This window comes from Eschrichtius robustus, chromosome 3, assembly GCF_028021215.1.
Source record: "Eschrichtius robustus isolate mEscRob2 chromosome 3, mEscRob2.pri, whole genome shotgun sequence".
Lineage (NCBI taxonomy): Eukaryota > Metazoa > Chordata > Mammalia > Artiodactyla > Eschrichtiidae > Eschrichtius > Eschrichtius robustus.
The window spans coordinates 18,130,491-18,152,174 of record NC_090826.1 but is presented as its reverse complement, the minus strand read 5'-3'; the positions used below and the strand labels follow the sequence as shown (position 1 = coordinate 18,152,174).

Here is a 21,684-nt window from a genome sequence, read left to right as displayed (position 1 = left end):
CCTGGCTTCCAGGAGTGTGACGTCCATTCCAAAACTTTGTAATTGACGAGCTGCTGCCAAGCCCGAGACCCCAGAGCCTATAATGATTACCTTTCCCGTCTTTTTAGCTAAAATTAAAAAATGAACAAAAATTAAAATACTTTGTTGTAGGTTTAAGAGCTTTTGTCATTTTTTTATCAAGAAAATTTCTAGGTTCTTAACATGTTATGACGTCTCACAAAGTAAACAACTCAGAGTTACTTTCAAAATATGAAAACTATATGAATACAAATTAGCAAATATCTGAAACTTATAAACTTTAATTCAATGTTGAAAATTCATAAATGAAATCCTTTATCTTAAGATTTACTTTCTCATTACCTCAGCCATGTGCTTCAGCATCTGTGACCCTCGGTTAATTTATTATGAATAATCTCCCACATTTACCTCACAATTATACTTAGGACAATTTGAGCAGTCAACCAATCAATCCTTAAAGCTATTTTCTTTAAGCTCTACTTCTGCAGTCTTTAGTTTCCTTTTTTGAAAAATTATTAAAGCATAAGTATAAATGTATTATAAATAAATAGATAGATAGATGTATTAATTCTCAAAGTATCCCTATCTTCTGATTCCTGGCAGACATTATCCAGACACCATGAAAGGGGTAAAAAGCATTTAAAAAATAAAAATGCAACCTTTAGCATTGCATTAAAGAACTGGTTAATGAGAGAAAACAAACTTCCTACTTTATAACTGATTTTTTTCATTTTTAATAAATTTTATTTTTAATTGTTTTTTCTTAAATTGGAAATTCAGTATCTTTTACCAAGTATTTATCAAACCAGAAATTATAGGAAATTCACATTTACAATGAGATTTTACTTTAAATTTGACTTATAAGAAGATAAACTTGGGAATATTTTGACTCTAAATATGGATTTAGAAATCAAAATAAAATGCTGAAAAGCCTCCTGGAACCTAATTTAAAACCATAAAATTCATTGGCCAGGTCCTTACTTGGGAGGGGCTTTATCCTCTTATAGATGCCGAAGTTGATAAGACCGTGACGCTCTAAATAACTGTGAACTCGGTGGACAAGCACAGTATCACCTACAGAAAAATGAATTTAAAAACATGTTTATCTTTTTAGCACTTTAAATGGAAAACTCTTTTAACTCTTCTTCTACTTCTCCATCATGAAGTCATTCTATTCATCTTTTCTATAAGCTTCAAGTCATGTGACTCCTTTAGAAAAGTGATTCTTAGAACTATTAATCTGTGTGGTAGTCCAAAATGCATATCACATAATTTCCAATTTTTAAAAATGACATCCCATTACAGATGAAATGAAGGACAAAACCAACCCTTTTAAAAGTAGTATTATGCTCATTTACTTTGGCAAAAACTTTACAAGACTGCCGGTGGCAAGTGGGAAATGAGAAAGCCATATAGACAGCCAACTGAATGCCACCAAAGTACTCTGTGGATTAAAGCTGGAACATAGGTCTGGAGAAATTATTAGCAATCTGTGAACTCACTCACCTGTCAACACAATTAAAAAGTTAGAAAAACAATTACAAACACACAAAATAGTTTTGCTGCAAGGCTCATTTCTGCATAGCACAAGAAGATGAAAATTCATTATCAAGCAACCATGAGCTTCTGGGAGGAAGTATCCATTTTCAAATCCAGTTCAAAACCAGTCCTACTGAACACACTACTTACTGTTGTAAGGCGCTTCTAATTGTTGGAGAGTAGCCTCAAAGGTCAGCTGAATCTTTGGATTATCCAACCACAACTGCAACTGTATTTAAATGATAGAAACTGTATTACAATCAAATAGACATATACCATTTGATCACTTTAAAATATCTTTTTAACTTTAAGGCCTCAAATATAGGTTTTCCTTTCAGTGAAACAGTAAGGGTTATATTCCTGACAAAGAAACTAATGAAACACAAAACTATGTCAAATGAGTGAATTATTAAAGAAGCTAGGAGATATTTAGCCTGCCTAGTAACTTGCCAAGATCATACAGTTGTGGAGCAACAAGAATTTAAACCTGGGTTAGATAACTCCAGAGATCCTGAGTAGATACTAAATCAAATGATCAATCAGATATGTGGGGAGGTGTGTGTGCAAAGGATAACTCCTCAGTTTTGGGCTTGCACAACTAAATGAGTTGGTATGCCATTCACTGAATGAGGGACACTGAAATAAGAGATAATGAGTTAAGTTTCAAGACAACAAGAGGAGGTGAAAGACTGGCATCTAGACACATAGCTGGGGTTCAGAGGAGAGTTAAGGCTTAGAGCCACTTGCTTATGGGTGATAACTGAGGCCAAGTGTGTAGAAGAGGGCTCCTAGTGGGAAAGAACAGGGGAGAGAGGAGAGGACCTTAAGGAACTCTAACCAGTTCACATAGTGGCCTGTTGTTAAGGATAAGGCTATAAAGCATTCAGAGAAGACAACGAGGGAGGCAGGAGAAAAACTAGAATAATGTGTTAAGCTAAGGGAGCTGTGTATTTAGGAAAGGAGAAGTCAATTATTTTGAATACTGCTGAAAAAGCAGTAAGATGAGGAATAAAAAATATTATGGTACAATCAACGGGCTCTAACATGAATTCTTTTCAAACTGAATATATATCTGCAAAATGCAAGACCAGCTGAATACCATCATATTTACGTCTTAGCTAAAAGTTAATAAAGACTGCTCCAAAAACAAGTTTCAAAGAAGGAATTAAAGTGTAAATAAATTCAATTACAAAGAGATATGACCAAATCCATATGGACCCTCTGCTTTTCTCTGTGGCCACTGTCAAAGGAAAATGGAATTCCTCAAGTACACAGTGGGCCCAAGTCCACCACCCCTCAACACAAGCCTTCTTCCTCCTTCCATCTTATAATATAAAGGTCAGGTCATAGGTTCTAGTTGAATAATCCTAAAGTTGTGGTTTTAAAATCTGGAAGCAAAAGATGCAGTTTAACACGAGAGAACTGACACAATTCTTACAGGAAAGAATGACTTAAGTTCTGTTTTATAGCCAGAGACCACAACTCTAACCTGGGCTAGTCCTTCCCCAAATCTGGATTTCTGGTCACAGGTAATGAATCAGAGAAAACAGAGATCACTATAAATCCACCACTCAAATTCAAGTAAAAAGTAAAAACTCCCCTCAGGATGAAACAAAAAAATGACAATTTTGTCTGAAATCCACTTAGAACAAATGTTGACATGCTACACACAGAAGCTGATTCAATTATAAATCAGCCTCAGAAATGCACATTAAGAATTTTCCATTCACTTTAAAAAAAATCACCCTAGGGCTTCCCTGGTGGCGCAGTGGTTGAGAATCTGCCTGCCAATGCAGGGGACACGGGTTCGAGCCCTGGTCTGGGAAGATCCCACATGCCGCGGAGCAACTAGGCCCGTGAGCCACAATTGCTGAGCCTGCGCGTCTGGAGCCTGTGCTCCGCAACAAGAGAGGCCCGATAGTGAGAGGCCCGCGCACTGCGATGAAGAGTGGCCCCCGCTTGCCGCAACTAGAGAAAGCCCTCGCACAGAAACGAAGACCCAACACAGCCGTAAATAAATAAATTAAAAAAATAAAAAATAAAAAATAAAAAAAGGCAAACTTGTGAGTGCCCTGTTTGTATAAAATAAATAAATAAATAAAAAATCACCCTATTTTCCTTCACAAAAAAGAACTTTTATTCTGTACTACAAAAACCTACCAATCACTCTAGATGAATGGCATTTAACAATCCAAATTTAGCAGTAGTTTTGCAATGTAATTGTCAAAATAAAGACGTTAGTGGTGGCTAAAAAGACATCTCTGAGCTATATCCAAAATAACTGAAATTACAACATGAATTTCTTCTACTTTGTATCACTCCCGAGTACAATGAATATGTTCTGAACAGTATATAAAGAATTTCTGATGAATAAAGGACATTAAAGAAAAATCCACAGAAGAAATACAAATGACTAATAAATGTGAAAAAGCAATCAGTCTAAGTAATCAAAGAAATGGAAAATAAATGAAATGATTTTGGTCTACTACAGCAGCACAGATTATCATCATTTTAATCACAAAAACAGGGCAGGGTAATGAGGGTGTCAACTGGGTCAGCCTCTCTGGGAAGCAATCTGACAACATGTATCAAATCTTTAGAAGCGTTCATATTTTTTGACCAGGTAGTTTTCCTTCTAGAACTCTATCCTAAGGAAATAACCAGAGATAAGAGTCAAGAATGTATAAAGCTGTTCAGAGCTTCATTATAATAAGCAAAAATGGACATTTCAATGCCCAACAGTTAAAGTATGACCCAACTGTCAGACAAAAAAATATTTTGTCAACATTAAAATCAATCATTTAGCCAGAGGAGGAAGATGAACCAGATGAGTAGAACAGAATAAGGGTTTCTCTTAACCTGGGAAGGAAAGACAAAGTGATTATTTTTAATGTATATTTTTTTAAAAAAGTTTATAAAGATTCTTATTGTGTGTTTATGAGGTTATGAGGAATGAAAAGGATCCAAAGAATGCATGGAAGTAGGATCGCAATTTTGTAAAAACAAAAATTAAATATACATTTAAAAAAATACCTGGAGGAAAAAAAACCTAATTTTTAACAGTGGTTATCTCGGAATAATAGTATTACAGATAACTTAAAAATTCTTTCCTCTCTTTCTATTTTTCCCCCCATATTCTATATAAAAGTAATATGTACCTTTTACAATTCAGGTGGAAAAAAGCTGATTGGAAACTTACTGTGCGGTTTCTAATGAACAGAAAAACCTTCTGGGTCTGCTGTGGTCCACTGATGATATCTGGAAAACAGGCTGCTTCTTGAGAAGTCATCCGGTCATGAGGAAGTCTACTCTGGAAAGCTGCACCCTCCACACCTAACAAAGAAAAGCAAAGGACTTCTGGGAAAAGTGCAAGTGAATACAAAACTAGGGATAATGATTATGCCTCAAACTCCTTTCTCGCCTGAAGAACCTCTGTAAAGCTTTGCCTTATAACTTGCAGACTGATCTCACTTCCTTTTTTAAAAAAACTTTCAATTTGCTCAAAAGCTGAAACAGCCTTAGGATTTAGTCATTCTTTTGAGCTTAACATTCCAAAAATCAGTTTACTAATGAGTGAAACAATATACCTTATAAAGCACAAGGCATTTAGAATGTTTTCTTCATCCACAAAAAAACTTTAAAATATTGGAGGATACTCTAATTAAAATTAGCATTATTGATAATATACAATAAATTTTAAAACTAAAGAACCAGAGTAAAGGAAAATACACTAACAAGAAAGCAAAAGAGGCTATGGAGTGAAAAACACAATCACATGCCTTCTTTTAGGACTACAGTAGGGAACATGAAGAGGACTCTAAGGTTTAATAACCAACACATGATCTCATCAATGGCACCATCCATCAATTCTCATAATTCAGTGCTGGCAAGCAGTGAGAGAAACTAAGTAGACCACAATGAAGAGAGAAAAGAAAGCAAGGAATTCGCCTTTTCTGGCAGAAACATTAGAAATGCTTTACTACATATTGCAAGTAAAATATTTTACTGCATATACTATATAGTAATATATATACATAGTATATATATAACTTATATAATAAGTATAATTCTTAAAATTGGGTATTAAATTGATATTTGTATAAGCTGATGGTTAAGTACATCTTTATAAGATGTCCTTAGAAACATTCACATATATTTTACTTTTATTTCTAAGATGATCTGTCCCTGGTAGTCTAGTGGTTAGGATTCGGCGCTCTCTATCTAAGATGATCTTACAAATATATACTTAACCATCAGCTTCTGAACATATCAAGACACAATTTAAAGAGTTTCAAAATTCAATACCACTGAAGTAATTATATAAGTAACAAGATAGGCACCAGATATCCATATTTAATCATTTTAAAGCACATAAAACAAGAAGTTGGAAACACTGATAATGGAAGCAACATTAAAGGAAAGGCATTAGTAAGATTTGGAGAATAAAAAGAACAAGGCAGAGACCTTCAATATGGCGGAGGAGTGAGACATGGAGATCACCTTCCTCCCCACAAATACATCAGAAATACATCTACATGTGGAACAACTCCTACAGAACACCTACTGAACGATGGCAGAAAACCTCAGACATCCCAAAAGGCAAGAAACTCCCCACGTACCTGGCCATGCGGCTGACAGGGTCTTGGTGCTCCAGCCAGATGTCAGGCCTGTGCCTCTGAGGTGGGAGAGCCGAGTTCAGGACATTGGTCCACCAGAGACCTCCCAGCTCCACATAATATCAAACGGCGAGAGCTCTCCCAGAGACCTCCATCTCAACGCTAAGACACAGCTCCACTCAACAACCAGCAATCTACAGTACTGGACACCTTATGCCAAACAACTAGCAAGACAGGAACACAACCCCACCCATTAGCAGAGAGGCTACCAAAAATCATAATAAGGTCACAGACACCCCAAAACACACCACCGGATGTGGTCCTGCCAACCAGAAAGACAAGATCCAGCCTCATCCACCAGAATACAGGCATCAGTCCCATCCACCAGGAAGCCTACACAACCCACTGAACCAACCTTAGCCACTAGGGGCAGACACCAAAAACAACGGGAACTATGAACCTGCAGCCTGCAAAAAGGAGACCCCAAACACAGTAAGTTAAGCAAAATGAGAAGACAGAGAAACACACAGCAGATGAAGGAGCAAGGTAAAAACGCACCAGACCAAACAAATGAAGAGGAAATAGGCAGTCTACCTGAAAAAGAATTCAGAGTAATGATAATAAAGATGATCCAAAATCTTGGAAATAGAATGGAGAAAATACAAGAATCGTTTCACAAAGACCTAGAAGAACTAAAGAGCAAACAAACAATGATGAAACAACACAATAAATGAAATTAAAAATTCTCTACAATGAATCAATAGCAGAATAACTAAGGTAGAAGAACAGATAAGTGACCTGGAAGATAAAATAGTGGAAATAACTACTGCAGAGCAGAATAAAGAAAAAAGAATGAAAAGAATTGAGGACAGTCTTAGAGACCTCTGGGACAACATTAAACGAACCAACATTCGAATTACAGGGGTCCCAGAAGAAGGAGAGAAAAAGAAACGGACTGAGAAAATATTTGACAAGATTATAGTTGAAAACTTCCCTAATATGGGAAAGGAAATAGTCAATCAAGTCCAGGAAGCACAGAGAGTCCCATAAAGGATAAATCCAAGGAGAAACATGCCAAGAAAAAATATTAAAAGCAGCAAGGGAAAAACAACAAATAACATACAAGGGAATCCCCATAAAGTTAACAGCTGATCTTTCAGCAGAAACTCTGCAAGCCAGAAGGGAGTGGCAAGACATATTTAAAGTGATGAAAGGGAAAAACCTACAACCAAGATTACTCTACCCAGCAAGGATCTCATTCAGATTTGACGGAGAAATTAAAACCTTTACAGACAAGCAAAAGTTAAGAGAATTCAGCACCACCAAACAGCTTTACAACAAATGCTAAAGGAACTTCTCTAGGCAAGAAACACAAGAGAAGGAAAACACCTACAATAACAAACCCAAAACATTTAAGAAAATGGGAATAGGAACATACATACCGATAATTACCTTAAATGTAAATGGATTAAATGCTCCCACCAAAAGACACAGACTGGCTGAATAGATACAAAAACAAGACCCGTATATATGCTGTCTACAAGAGACCCACTTCACACCTAGGGACACATACACACTGAAAGTGAGGGGATGGAAAAAGATATTCCATGCAAATGGAAATCAAAAGAAAGCTGGAGTAGCTATTCTCACATCAGACAAAACAGACTTTAAAATAAAGACTATTACAAGAGACAAAGAAGGACACTACATAAGGATAAAGGGATCAATACAAGAAGAAGGTATAACAATTGTAAATATTTATGCACCCAACATAGGATCACCTCAATACATAAGGCAAATGCTAACAGCCATAAAAGGGGAAATCGACAGTAACACAATCATAGTAGGGGACTTTACCACCCCATTTTCACCAACAGACAGATCATCCAAAATGAAATAAGGAAACACAAGCTTTAAATGGTACATTAAACAAGATGGACTTAATTGATATTTATAGGACATTCCATCCAAAAACAACAGAATACACTTTCTTCTCAAGTGCTCATGGAACATTCTCCAGGAAAGATCATATCTTGGGTCACAAATCAAGCCTTAGTAAATTTAAGAAAATTGAAATCATATCACGTATCTTTTCCGACCACAGTGCCATGAGACTAGATATCAATTACAGGGGAAAATCTGTAAAAAATACAAACACACGGAGGCTAAACAATACACTACTTAATAACCAAGAGATCACTGAAGAAATCAAATGGGAAATAAAAAAATACCTAGAAACAAATGACAATGAAAACATGATGACCCAAAACCTATGGGATGCAGCCAAAGCAGTTCTAAGAGGGAAGTTTATAGCAATACAATCCCACTTCAAGAAACAAGAAACATCTCAAATAAACAACCTAACCTTACACCTAGAGCAATTAGAGAAAAAAGAACAAAAAAACCCCAAAGTTAGCAGAAGGAAAGAAATCATAAAGATCAGATCAGAAATAAATGAAAAAGAAATGAAGGAAACAATAGCAAAGATCAATAAAACTAAAAGCTGGTTCTTTCAGAAGATAAACAAAATCGATAAACCATTAGCCAGACTCATCAAGAAAAAAAGGCAGAAGACTCAAATCAATAGAATAAGAAATGAAAAAGGAGAAGTAACAACTGACACTGCAGAAATACAAAGGATCATGAGAGATTACTACAAGCAACTATATGCCAATAAAATGGACACCCTGGAAGAAATGGACAAATTGTTAGAAAAGCACAACCTTCTGAGACTGAACCAGGAAGAAATAGAAAATATAAACAGACCAATCATAAGCAGTGAAATTGAAACTGTGATTAAAAATCTTCCAACAAACAAAAAGCCCAGGACCAGATGGCTTCACAGGCGAATTCTATCAAACATTTAGAGAAGAGCTAACATCTATCCTTCTCAAACTCTTCCAAAATACAGCAGAGGGAGGAACACTCCCAAACTCATTCTACGAGGCCACCATCACCCTGATACCAAAACCAGACAAAGATGTCACAAAGAAAGAAAACTACAGGCCAATATCACTGATGAACATAGATGCAAAAATCCTCAACAAAATAATAGCAAACAGAATCCAACAGCACATTAAAAGAATCATACACCATGATCAAGTGGGGTTTATCCCAGGAATGCAGGGATTCTTCAGTATATGCAAATCAATCAATGTGATAAACCATATTAACAAACTGAAGGAGAAAAACCATATGATCATCTCAATAGATGCAGAAAAAGCTTTTGACAAAATTCAACACCCATTTATGATAAAAACCCTCCAGAAAGTAGGCATAGAGGGAACTTACCTCAACATAATAAAGGCCATATATGACAAACCCACAGCCAACATCGTTCCCAGTGGTGAAAAACTGAAACCATTTCCTCTAAGATCAGGAACAAGACAAGGTTGTCCACTCTCACCACTATTATTCAACATAGTTTTGGAAGTTTTAGCCACAGAAATCAGAGAAGAAAAAGAAATAAAAGGAATCCAAATCGGAAAAGAAGAAGTAAAGCTGTCACTGTTTGCAGATGACATGATACTATACATAGAGAATCCTAAAGATGCTACCAGAAAACTACTAGAGCTAATCAATGAATGTGGTAAAGTAGCAGGATACAAAATTAATGCACAGAAATCTCTTGCATTCCTATACACTAATGATGAAAAATCTGAAAGAGAAATTAAGGAAACACTCCCATTTACCACTGCAACAAAAAGAATAAAATACCTAGGAATAAACCTACCTAAGGAGACAAAAGACCTGTATGCAGAAAATTATAAGACACTGATGAAAGAAATTAAAGATGATACAAACAGATGGAGAGATATACCATGTTCTTGGATTGGAAGAACCAACATTGTGAAAATGACTGTACTACCCAAAGCAATCTACAGATTCAATGCAATCCCTATCAAACTACCAATGGCATTTTTCACAGAACTAGAACAAAAAATTTCCCAATTTGTATGGAAACACAAGAGACCCCAAATAGCAAAAGCAATCTTGAGAAAGAAAAACGGAGCTGGAGGAATCAGGCTCCCTGACTTCAGACTATACTACAAAGCTACAGCAATCAGGACAGTATGGTACTGGCACAAAAACAGAAATATAGATCAATGGAACAGGATAGAAAGCCCAGAGATAAACCCACGCACATATGGTTACCTTATTTTTGATAAAGGAGGCAAGAATATACAGTGGAGAAAAGACAGCCTCTTCAATAAGTGGTGCTGGGAAAACTGGACAGCTATATGTAAAAGAATGAAATTAGAACACCCTCTAACACCATACAAAAAAATAAACTCAAAATGGATTAAAGACCTAAATGTAAGGGCAGACACTATAAAACGCTTAGAGGAAAACCTAGGCAGAACACTCTATGACATAAATCACAGCAAGATCCTTTTTGACCCACCTCCTAGAGAAATGGAAATAAAAACAAAAATAAACAAATAGGACCTAATGAAACTTAAAAGCTTCTGCACAGCAAAGGAAACCATAAACAAGACGAAAAGACAACCCTCAGAATGGAAGAAAATATTTGCAAATGAAGCAACTGACAAAGGATTAACCTCCAAAATTTACAAGCAGCTCATGCAGCTCAATATCAAAAAAACAAACAACCCAATCCAAAAATGGGCAGAAGACCTAAATAGACATTTCTCCAAAGAAGATATACAGATTGCCAACAAACACATGAAAGGATGCTCAACATCACTAATCATTAGAGAAATGCAAATCAAAACTACAATGAGGTATCACCTCACACCAGTCAGAATGGCCATCATCAAAAAAATATACAAACAACAAATGCTGGAGAGGGTGTGGAGAAAAGGGAACCCTCTTGCACTGTTGGTGGGAATGTAAATTGACATAGCCACTATGGAGAACAGTATGGAGGTTCCTTAAAAAACTAAAAATGGAACTACCATATGACCCAGCAATCCCACTACTGGGCATATACCCTGAGAAAACCATAATTCAAAAAGAGTCATGTACCACAATGTTCACTGCAGCTCTATTTACAATAGCCAGGTCATGGAAGCAACAAGTGTCCATCGACAGATGAATGGATAAAGAAGATGTGGCACATATATACAATGGAATATTACTCAGCCATAAAAAGAAACAAAATTGAGTTATTTGTAGTGAGATGGATGGACCTAGAGATTGTCATACAGAGTGAAGTAAGTCAGAAAGAGAAAAATAAATACTGTATGCTAATATATATGGAATCTAAAAAAGAAAAAAAAAAGGTTATGAAGAACCTAAGGGCAGGACAGGAATAAAGACACAGACGTAGAGAATGGACTTGAGGACACGGGGAGGGGGAAGGGTAAGCTGGGACGAAGTGAGAGAGTGGCATGGACTTATATATACTATCAAATGGAAAACAGATAGCTAGTGGGAAGCAGCCACATAGCACAGAGAGATCAGTTCGGTGCTTTGTGACCACCTAGAGGGGTGGGATGGGGGGGTGGGATAGGGAGGGTGGGAGGGAGATGCAAGAGGGAGGAGATATGGGGATATATGTATCTGTATAGCTGATTCACTTTGTTATAAGCAGAAACTAACACACCATTGTAAAGCAATTATACTCCAATAAAGATGTTTAAAAAAAAAAAAGAAGACGAACAAGGCAGGTAAAGATCTAACTTAGAAAATTATAGCTAAGCTATTGAGGTGTTGTTTCCACAAAGACATCCAAACACTATCTAGGAAAAAATAATGGTTAACAAGAGGTTAAGCAAAAATGTCTAATGCTATGTGGGCTGTACATTAAGAAATACTGTTGTTGGAGACAAGAAGAAAAATTCATCCATTCACAGGAGATTATGAGGGCACAAATACTGTATTCACAACAGTAGATCAAATCAATAATCCTCACATTTAATGAATCTCAACCTAAAATTAAAGACTGTCAGGAGAATTAATTACTCCTTAAGGAAAAAGATAATCAGTAACAGCCATACTGTGGAGGGTGAAGCATGAAATTAAGGCATGAAAAGAAGAAATGCTGACTATCAGACGTATAGGTTATTTCAGTAATTTGAAAGTTTCGAAAACTATACAGCTTTTTTTTTTTTTTGGCTGTGTTGGATCTTTGTTGCTGCACGCGGGCTTGCTCCGTGGCATGTGGGATCTTCCCGGACCAGGGATCAAACCCATGTCCCCTGCGTTGGCAGGCAGATTCTTAACCACTGTGCCACCAGGGAAGCCTCAACTATACAGCTTTGATGTCCCCAGTCCTGTACCCCCAAATCAAAATAAATAAACGAAAAACAAAGCCAAGTCCCAAAACATGTCACATTTATAAAAAGCATTATCTACCCAATAATCCTGAGTATTTGGACCAAATACCTCTTAATAGGTTACTTCTTGGTATATTTCATGTGTATACTATTAATAAGACAACCAATGAACTCTGTAAACTCTACTTCTCCCTCCCAAAAATAGGGTAGTTTTCTTTCTTAGCTATATCATCTTCTATATATATGTTTAATAAGTGGTCAATGGACATCAATCCTACTGCAAAATACTATTGTCAATGACAGCCAGAAACACCATGTGGGGAAATAGCACTAAATTTTACATTATATTTGGTTCCTCATTCCAAGTGTTATCAACAGAAATCACTTCAATATAGTTGGCTAATTTGGGAAATAGGTAACAATTAAGAAATTTTATATCAGTCATATGACAGTTTTAAATTATCTTTGAATCAAACATCAAAAGTTTAACAAAAGGAATTAAAGAAGCCAAAAGTTGTAACATTAATGTATATGTGGAATAACTGTTCTCCATCTCTATCTTCTATATAACATCTAAAAAAAAAACCCCAATTATTCTTAAAAATAAATTTTTAAAAAATGAAAAATGGTCCCTAAAAACTCAGTAATTATTGCCTTCCTTCTGGTTTTTAGGGATGAAAATTACTATTTCAAAGAAGGAAACCATTATCAAAATCAAGGTGACAAGTGTGCAAGATTAAAAAATCTAACTTTTTTCCAAGGAAACAAAAAATGTTAATTTGGAACCTAAACTGCTCAGAAGCTAAATCAAAACATTCTTTCTATAAAATATTTCAAAATGAACTAACAAACCACTCTGGATAATCTAACTCAAGTATCTCCTTTAGAGGGAAGAACCTTACAGAATACAATTGTCTTCAGTATAATATCCTGATTAAAAGTAGCAGTAAAAAAAAAAAAAAAAAGTAGCAGTAGTACATATAATTCAGAAGTATTTACACTTGGCTCTGGAATACAGTTTTATACTTTGGTGTTTGTGTGTACTTAACAGAGTCTGGTATTCTGGAAATCTAGAATGTTTCAAAGATGCTACCTTAATTTTTTAAAAGCCCCAAGGCTGCCTACATACCAATCTTGCCCTCTGTTCAATTCCTCTTTCTCACCACTTCACACAGGAAATTTCCAGCATCACCTTTCAAAATGCAGTCATGCTAAAGCATAATTGCCTTTTCTAATGGTCTGATTGGCTCATGCTTTCTCTCTAAACACAGTAAAAGTAGTTAAATATTTAAGGGACTAATTTAGACCTTTCCGGATATATCAATTAGGCAGAAAAAAGGAGGGGGGAAGTGAGGATATAGGACCGCTATTCCATGAAATCATTTCCCCCCGATTCTGATATGACACAGGTAGCATCTTGAATGAAGTCAGAGAGATATAACGGAAAAGAAGGCCTCCATGAGTTTCTTGCCTTTTCCCCCCCTTTATTAACGTAGATAAAATTAACTACAATTAGATTTCTAGCTAAAGAGGGAAAACAAGAGCCTGATAGGACGTACATATAAACTTCCTAAAATTAGTAAGTTTAGATGCACCATATCCAGTCCTATAATAGTTTAAAAATAAAAGAATAAAGAATAGGGGGAGAAGAGAGAAAAAGGAAAAAGAGGAGGATCCTATGATTTCTTATGCTTTAGATTTTTTATTTTTAGCGCAAACGCACACTTTAAATGATTCTATGAGGGAGGGTGTAAGGAATAGTCTACGCATAATAAACGAGACCTCTGGGTTCTCACTCCTCCACAGTTGGGTATATTCCTGGTCGAGTCATTTAACTTTGTGTTTCAGGACCTGATAAAACAGGGGTGATACAAATACCACCTGTTTGAAGGCAGAAAGCTAGGCAAGATGACCTCAAGTTCCCTTCTAACTTTTAAGATTTAGGATGTAAATACCAACTTGGTATGATTTTTTTAAAAATCAAGATGTGATCCTGGTCCCAAGATACTCATGACGGTCATTTGGTTTTGTTAAGAGAATAACGTTGATCACTTACAAGCATACGTTTCTAACTCTGACTGATCATCTCACAAATGCATGCTTCTGAACAAGGTGAAAATCTAAAGAAGAGATCTTGAAGGGTTCAGAATAGTCACCACCATTCCTGGGAACACTTAAAACTCATGTTCTACTAATATTAAGTCAGTAGCACCACAGTTCTATATGAAAGTCTGCTTTTACTTTCAGCAATACAACATGTTGTTTACTTAAGCAAAAGAGTAAACTTATTTATTACTCATGTAAAAACAAAACAAAAAGAAACAAGAAAACTCAATTTATTTCTTCAAGATTAAAGCTCTAAAGGCTATCCCTGACCCTCAACAGTTCCATGGAAGATCCAATTGTGCATCATTTGATGAAAAGCATTCTTGAAGATTGATCTGCCAGATATAGACTCTGAATGAGAATTTTAACTCCTCTAAGACAACCATGTACTGATTATCAACCTCCAATCCTTTGAATAGCATTTAAAGAAGTCTACTTCTAACATTCTGGATCCCCTAAGTACTAATTTCTGTATTAACATTGAACTATTTTTGATCCAAGAGGGTAAAATACAAATATTCCCTGGACCTGCTGTACACAAACTATAATAAACAAATAATTTTAAAGTAGACTTAAGAGTTCAAAAGTGACAAACTCCAAAAGTGATACCTATTCCAAGTCTATCAAAATGTATATATATAAACTAGTTTTGAGCACTGGCACACACAATAACATCCTTTACGAGGTAAAGGATGAAATCCAGATATTCTACTTTGGATTCTTGGAACAAACGTTAACTGTTCCAGATGGGCCCCTATAAATCATTTAACCCTTTACTTTTTCCAAAAGTTAAAAATCTCAGTTTGGTCTGAAAAGAAACAGCACTTCAAGCAGACTTTTTAACAAAGATTAATTTTCATGTGAGAAACAAAATGTTTAAACTGCAAAATGATTAACTATGTAATGTTAACTGAAAAAACTGTATCCAATACCACTTAACAACCATTTCTCTTGCCCACATAGTTCCTCTGACTAATCCTAGAATGCCTTTCCATCCTGTTTTTCAGCCTATGGCTTCCCCTCTGTGTATAAAGTCATTTTTCTTTGTAAAGGTCCCATGATTTCTAAGTCTATGTTTTATATCATGTTTACTTTTACTATTAAGGCTGCTGGGGAGAAAAGTACCCGCCATCTCCTCAAAAACATGAAGAAGAGTGGAGGGCTGAGATCGGCCTGAGGACTTCAAAAGGTTTTGCTTGCCTTTGTTCTGGCTACACTTTCTCCTATTATACTACTCTGTCCTGTGGGTTAAAGTTCCCCTGCGCTTCTGGCTAAAATGTGGGTACTACAGCCAAAAACACTTGCAAGCATCAATCCCTGACTTGGCGGCTCTTGCTAAGTGGCAAGCATCTAATGCCACCCTCACCTGATGCTTGGCCGTCTCCATACCCTCCAGAACTGTCGTCTTGAAGTCCTCCTGCTTGCCCTGTGGAAGGAAAGAGGAGAACTCAGGGACCTTACTCCATAAATTGAGATAATATCTGGACATAAAGGCCTAATAGTTGGCGACTCACGAATTCACCACCAACTAGTAAACGCATATTCAGAGAGCTCCTTCTTCTGGAATCAAGGCCCAGGGAATCACATTATAGTCTTCCAAATTCTGGTCAGGAAACTTCAACTTTACATGCTGATTCTTGCTGAAAGGTAGGAGAACAAAGTATGTAGTATTTCTAATTGCTAAATCCTTGCTGTCAGTCTTAATAGTCAAGGTTGGATGGGGGAAAAGGGATTCCAAATGTCTTTTACTACTTGCTGCTAGGCTGAGAGTGGGTGTGACATGGGCTCTAGGATCTGGAGTTGCAACAATTCAGCATCCGCTCAATGTCTCTTAAACTTTACCTTTCTATCTAAAAAGAATATATATAAGACAACAAGCAAAAGACATAATTTTAATGAAAAATTCTCCCCTTGACTTCAAAGAAGGGATGATTAACTAAGAGATTCAGTTCCAAAAGAAGTTTCATTCACTATACATACTAGACAGTGCCAGACCTGAACATGCCAGTGCTTCCTCAGTAACACTTTAATTAAACCACCATAAAACACCTCACAGTCATATGCCAAGTACTGTAGATAGACATAACACAAGGGGGAAGGCTGGAGCAGGCAAGATGGTGGGGGAGCTTCTACCTCAAGCTTCACAATAAGCCTGCTAAGAAATTTTCCTCATTGATTAATGTACAGAAATAACTTTAAGAAAAGTATCACAGCTTGAAAGTTCAACCTGAGAAAGTTAGGATAGATCATCTTCCAGACTCTTCCAAAAATCAATCACCAAGACAGATGCAATGATCCTCTTAAGCCTCTCACCTCCTGATATACTATGGGAAAACTACAGTGTGATCTTTGGAAGATATGAAACACCATCCCCCAAAGATCTAAAACTGGACACTCTTCATTAAACAGTTTATTCTAAAAGAATCTCAACTAGAAAGCAGATTGATTATTCCACCATTTGAGTTAAAAGGCAGCAGGAAAGTAAAACTAACATAGCCCCCTTACTGTAAGAATGATCCCTGGTCTGTGAGACTTAAAATGACATTTTCATCTTTAAGTATATGAAGGTATTCATACATAAATGATTTCTGACAATATTATAATGTGTTGCTAGATGGTATATGGTCTGCTGAAAGTAGAATAGAATCCCATCCTAAAATTATTTCACATTGCTCTTGTATAAATGGTACTTTAGGTTCTAGAAGGTTATGCTTCTCAGACAAGGTACAAGGTATATGATTTGTTGTTTACAGCCTTTGGAAAGGGCATATAATTATGAAGAGATAACTCCAATTATGAAATCCAATCTGTAAACTTATCTTGAAAATGCAGGCTGTATATTTAAAATTTTACTTTTGAAGTTTAAATTAAAAAATGTTCATTCTTAATAACTTATGCATTTATTCATTTAAAAGTCTTTCAGAGTTAAAAAGTTTCAGAGTTAAAAATTGTTGTCATTATTTTCTTTGGTTCCAAATAGAACCAAACTAGACCAGAAGATTAAGCTATTATTTTAGAAGGGGGGAAAGGGGCTGAAAACAATGAAAGGGTTTCCAAGAAGAACGTTTAGGCATTAGGAATAATATAGCTCTTCTTTCTCAAATTATGTTTCTGGCTTCTTTAAGAAAGAATGAAAACAACAGTCTCTTCTAATGATGGCATCTCACCACTTCTTGATAAGTAAAAACAAAACCAAAAAACACTTTCAAGCTTGCCATTAAGACTGAATTATTTTACCCTTTCTATTTCTATCATTTTCCTTCTTCTCCCACTACATGTCATACAATATGCTATTTACTGTACTTATTTTTTTTTCCTGTCAATGTTTTTTCTTAATAGAAATATGGATTTCTTACCCCTGATTAATGTGCTCAAAAGGTCAACAGGCTGCTCTTTTACAACAAGGTAAGGCAGTCTTTTTTGCTGTCTGCTTTTGAAAAGAGGTACTAACAAAATTCTTAGAAAGACACTGTCCTTTGATGAAAATACGCAGGAGAAACATGGAAAATATTCAATACTCTGGAAAGATTTTTAAAAGGTATCTCTCATAGCAACAGAAAGTCAAAAAAGAAGTGAAACTCTAAAATACTACTTAAGCAGAGAAACAGGAGAAAACCAAGCAGAAGATGACATAAACATGAAAGAAATGATGGAAAACAAAAAGTGCTTACAATTAAGTAAATGAACAATATATTTGTCTCTTGAATTGATGAATATTTATAACCTGCTTGAAAGTAAAGTTGCTATTTTCTCTCTAATCGCAATATACTCATGAGTATTTTGAGGGTGCCTACTTCTCCAAAGACAGCGGAAAACAGCACCATTTTTATTAGTGGTATTCTAGACCAATTCTTCCTCTTTTTTTTTTTTTGCTTTACCAGCTCTCAGATTCTTTATTTTGCCAGCATGCTATAATGTTTAAAGCACAGAATCATGCAATACAATTGGCATAAGAAAGTCTTATAATTACATATTAATTTCCTTTATTCTTTAACAGAATACTCATTTTATTAAGAACAGCACACATACAAATGTTTGCAGCTAACTTTCCATCCAGGTAGTGTCTCTGATTAGAACATATAAAATGCCATATTCATTTGCTCTTCGGGTCTTTCGGGCCTAGAACTCTGCTTCTGACAGTGGCACAAAGACATGGAACAGCAGGCAAATGTGGTTGTTATCTTCCATGAGCTCAAATTCAAAACAGAAGATGAAAATATACACAAGCAACTTTTTATTATCACCTTGATTTTGGCACTACTGAGCGAGCAGACTTCCTTTTGTTTTCACACACCCCCGCCGACAACACACACACAAAATCCTCAAGTTTGAAGTAGAGACCCTAATACAGTTTATTTGTGCATATCTTCTCCAAGTTGAAAACAAAATCTTTTCGGTTTATCTTACATAGCAGCCTTTTAGTTGTCCTCTAATAAATCTTCTACAGATCTGTTAAGTTATTCTTGAAGAACAGTTAGGTATTTTAGTTATAGTCACACTACTGAATTGTTTTTTCATCTTGATTCAAACTCTCAAGAGACCACTCTTTCAGCATCTTAAGAGGAAGTCTATTATGTTCAAATACTTTTATCTGGCAGGCATAGAGGTGAGAATCATTGGTGTGTTGTTCCCAGGAACATACGGAACAACATATTCATCACATTTTGACTATTTAGTTTCTTGGAATCACATTAACTGATAACTTTGTAAACATTTTGAGGAATTACTAAATCTTCTAGGAAGCAATGCTCTTGAGACAGAAAATCAATTCATCAAAATTTATTTAATCAAAAATTTACCAAATTTACAGAATAAAAATAACTGCGAAGGATTGACTTCAATCGAACCTAACACACTAGCAAAGGAAAAAAACATCTCAAAAGTTAAAACCATCTTTGAACACACAAGTTTGCACTATATTAACACACTAGTTGAGTTTCTTACTTAATCATCTCACAAATTTAATGTTTACTGAACACCCATCCAAACTGCCAAGCACAAAATCAAAAGTAGAAAAGGCTGAGTCCCTATTTTCAAGGGCTTATAATCTAATTGGGGAAAGATGAAAAATATCCAGAAAGAAACTTTTTTGTTTTTTTTTTTAAAGGAAACAAGAAACACACACTTGGGGGAATCAGGGAAGCTTTTCCGAACAAATCCAGAAATTTGGATAGACTGGGGTGGGGGGTGCGGGGGACGGTGAAACCACAGCATGGTTCAGAACATTTACAAAAGCAAGGAGAAAAACCACAGACATGGTATGTACGAAGAATCGCACACAGCACCCTGCTTAATGAAGGAGATGATCTCAAAGAGCAGTGGGAGACACAAAGGATAAGCAAAAATGGGCCACTTTCAGGGCCAAAATTTAAACTTGATCTTAATAGTAATGCAGGAGAATAGTATTTTTACCAGGAAAGCAACAAAACAAGTTATATTTTAATCAGTTTGTACTAGATGGATTAGAGGAGAAAGGTGATCTAGATAAAGGAAATCCGGTCGAAAGACTACTGAAATAATTTAGATGTGAAGTGAAATCCAGCAGAATAAAAAGGTGACAGTAAAAATGGACAAGGTGAAGAGGCTGTGCACAGGAAGACTCATGACTTTACAAGAGATCTGATGAAAGAGATAAGGGACTTTCAAGATGACTCCAAGCTTCCAAAGTTCAGGAGAATACTAATACAATGGAAAAAATGGGAAATCTGGGAGACAGATTAGTAAAATTAAATGGAAATACTCTAAAGATGGTTGGAAATTAAAGACTAGAACTCACAAGTGAGAATGGGTATAAGAAATTTTAAATCAACATGGAGGTAAAAAAATTTTGAAGCAGCTGTATGATTAATCTCATAAGGAAAGTCACAGTTTCAAAGAGGAATTGGTCAACATAAATGATTAAAAAAGTAAAAAATAAGAAAAAAAATGGGAGAAAAATGAATTATTGGTGACCATCACCAAGTCGTGCTGCCTTCCTGTCCCTGCTGTAGTGAGAGGTGGCTTAAAAAAACACCTTCAAGTATACCACTCTTGCTTGATACATCTCTTTCCTGCTAACTTTTTGACTATGATTTTTGGCAGAAGAATAAATGATCTACAGCAGCTCAAAGAAACGCAAAGCAAAGTAAACTGGGCTCAGAGAGGCAGACTAAACTAGCCTGAAGGAAGAGCCTCGGGGGTTCCTCTGAAGCACATTAGAGGCATTTTAAAACACCTAACACCGATCAATACTCCCCAACAAAATTAACCAAAACGAAACCTCCAATTAGAGCAGCAATTCTAGGGTTACACTGTCGTTTAAAATAATGAACTGGGACTTCCCTGGTGGCGCGGTGTTTAAGAATCCGCCTGCCAATGCAGGGGACACGGGTTCAAGCCCTGGTCCGGGAAGACCCTACATGCCGCGGAGCAACTAAGCCCGTGCGCCATAACCACTGAGCCTGCGTTCTAGAGCCCACGAGCCACAACTACTGAGCCCGTGTGCCACAACTACTGAAGCCTGCACGCCTAGAGCCCGTGCTTCGCAACAAAAGAAGCCACCGCAATGAGAAGCCCATGCGCAGCAACAAAGACCTAACACAGCAAATAAAATAAAATAAAATAAAATAAAGAACTAAAATAGATAGCCTTAAAGTCTAGAAAGCAGGAAAACAATGCTTCCTGAGGTAGGAGCCTGCCTGGAATTTTCTCTCTGTACCACTGGAGGAGCTGTAGCACTGCTTTGCTCCTGAACTTAACACTGGGGCAGAACTGAGAAGCTCAGTAGCAGGGATCCTATATAAAAGAAAGTAAAAGCCCTACAAGCTAGGGAAGAAAGCAAAGGTTTTGTAAGCCAACTGAATGAACTGACTTTTTCACATGCTATTTCCCTCCACATTCCATAGACTTTCCTTACTTATTTTGTTGCAAAATCTTGGTTTGTAGTTCACTTTTCAAAATGTTGCAAAGAAAGCCCACAATTCAGATGCTATGTTATGTTGCTCAACTGCCAAGCTTAAGCTGTGTTTGAGTACAGGTAGTTTTTTAAAAACAAAGCTTATTTTTCTAGTTATTTACCTGTTTTTAAAAAGGCCAATATGGAACTTTATTCTGGAGCTGCTATTAAAAGAACCATTATAACTTTTCACAACTGATAACCATGAGTGTATTTCCCAACAAGAGAG

At 36.2% G+C, this 21,684-nt stretch overlaps 1 protein-coding gene across 2 annotated transcripts in view; it reads right to left on the bottom strand.

The window, feature by feature from the left end:
* KDM1A (lysine demethylase 1A) overlaps nt 1–21,684 on the bottom strand; it is a 70,041-nt gene that overhangs the window by 32,307 nt on the left and 16,050 nt on the right. The window contains exons 3-7 of one of the 2 annotated variants that reach the window (XM_068539119.1): nt 15,888–15,947; nt 4,757–4,890; nt 1,708–1,786; nt 1,000–1,092; nt 1–107 (exon numbers count right to left, since the gene is read on the bottom strand). In XM_068539119.1, the coding sequence (XP_068395220.1) occupies nt 1–107; nt 1,000–1,092; nt 1,708–1,786; nt 4,757–4,890; nt 15,888–15,947 (473 nt within the window). The remainder of the gene's footprint in view (nt 108–999; nt 1,093–1,707; nt 1,787–4,756; nt 4,891–15,887; nt 15,948–21,684) is intronic. The other variant, XM_068539120.1, reaches the window with a different exon arrangement.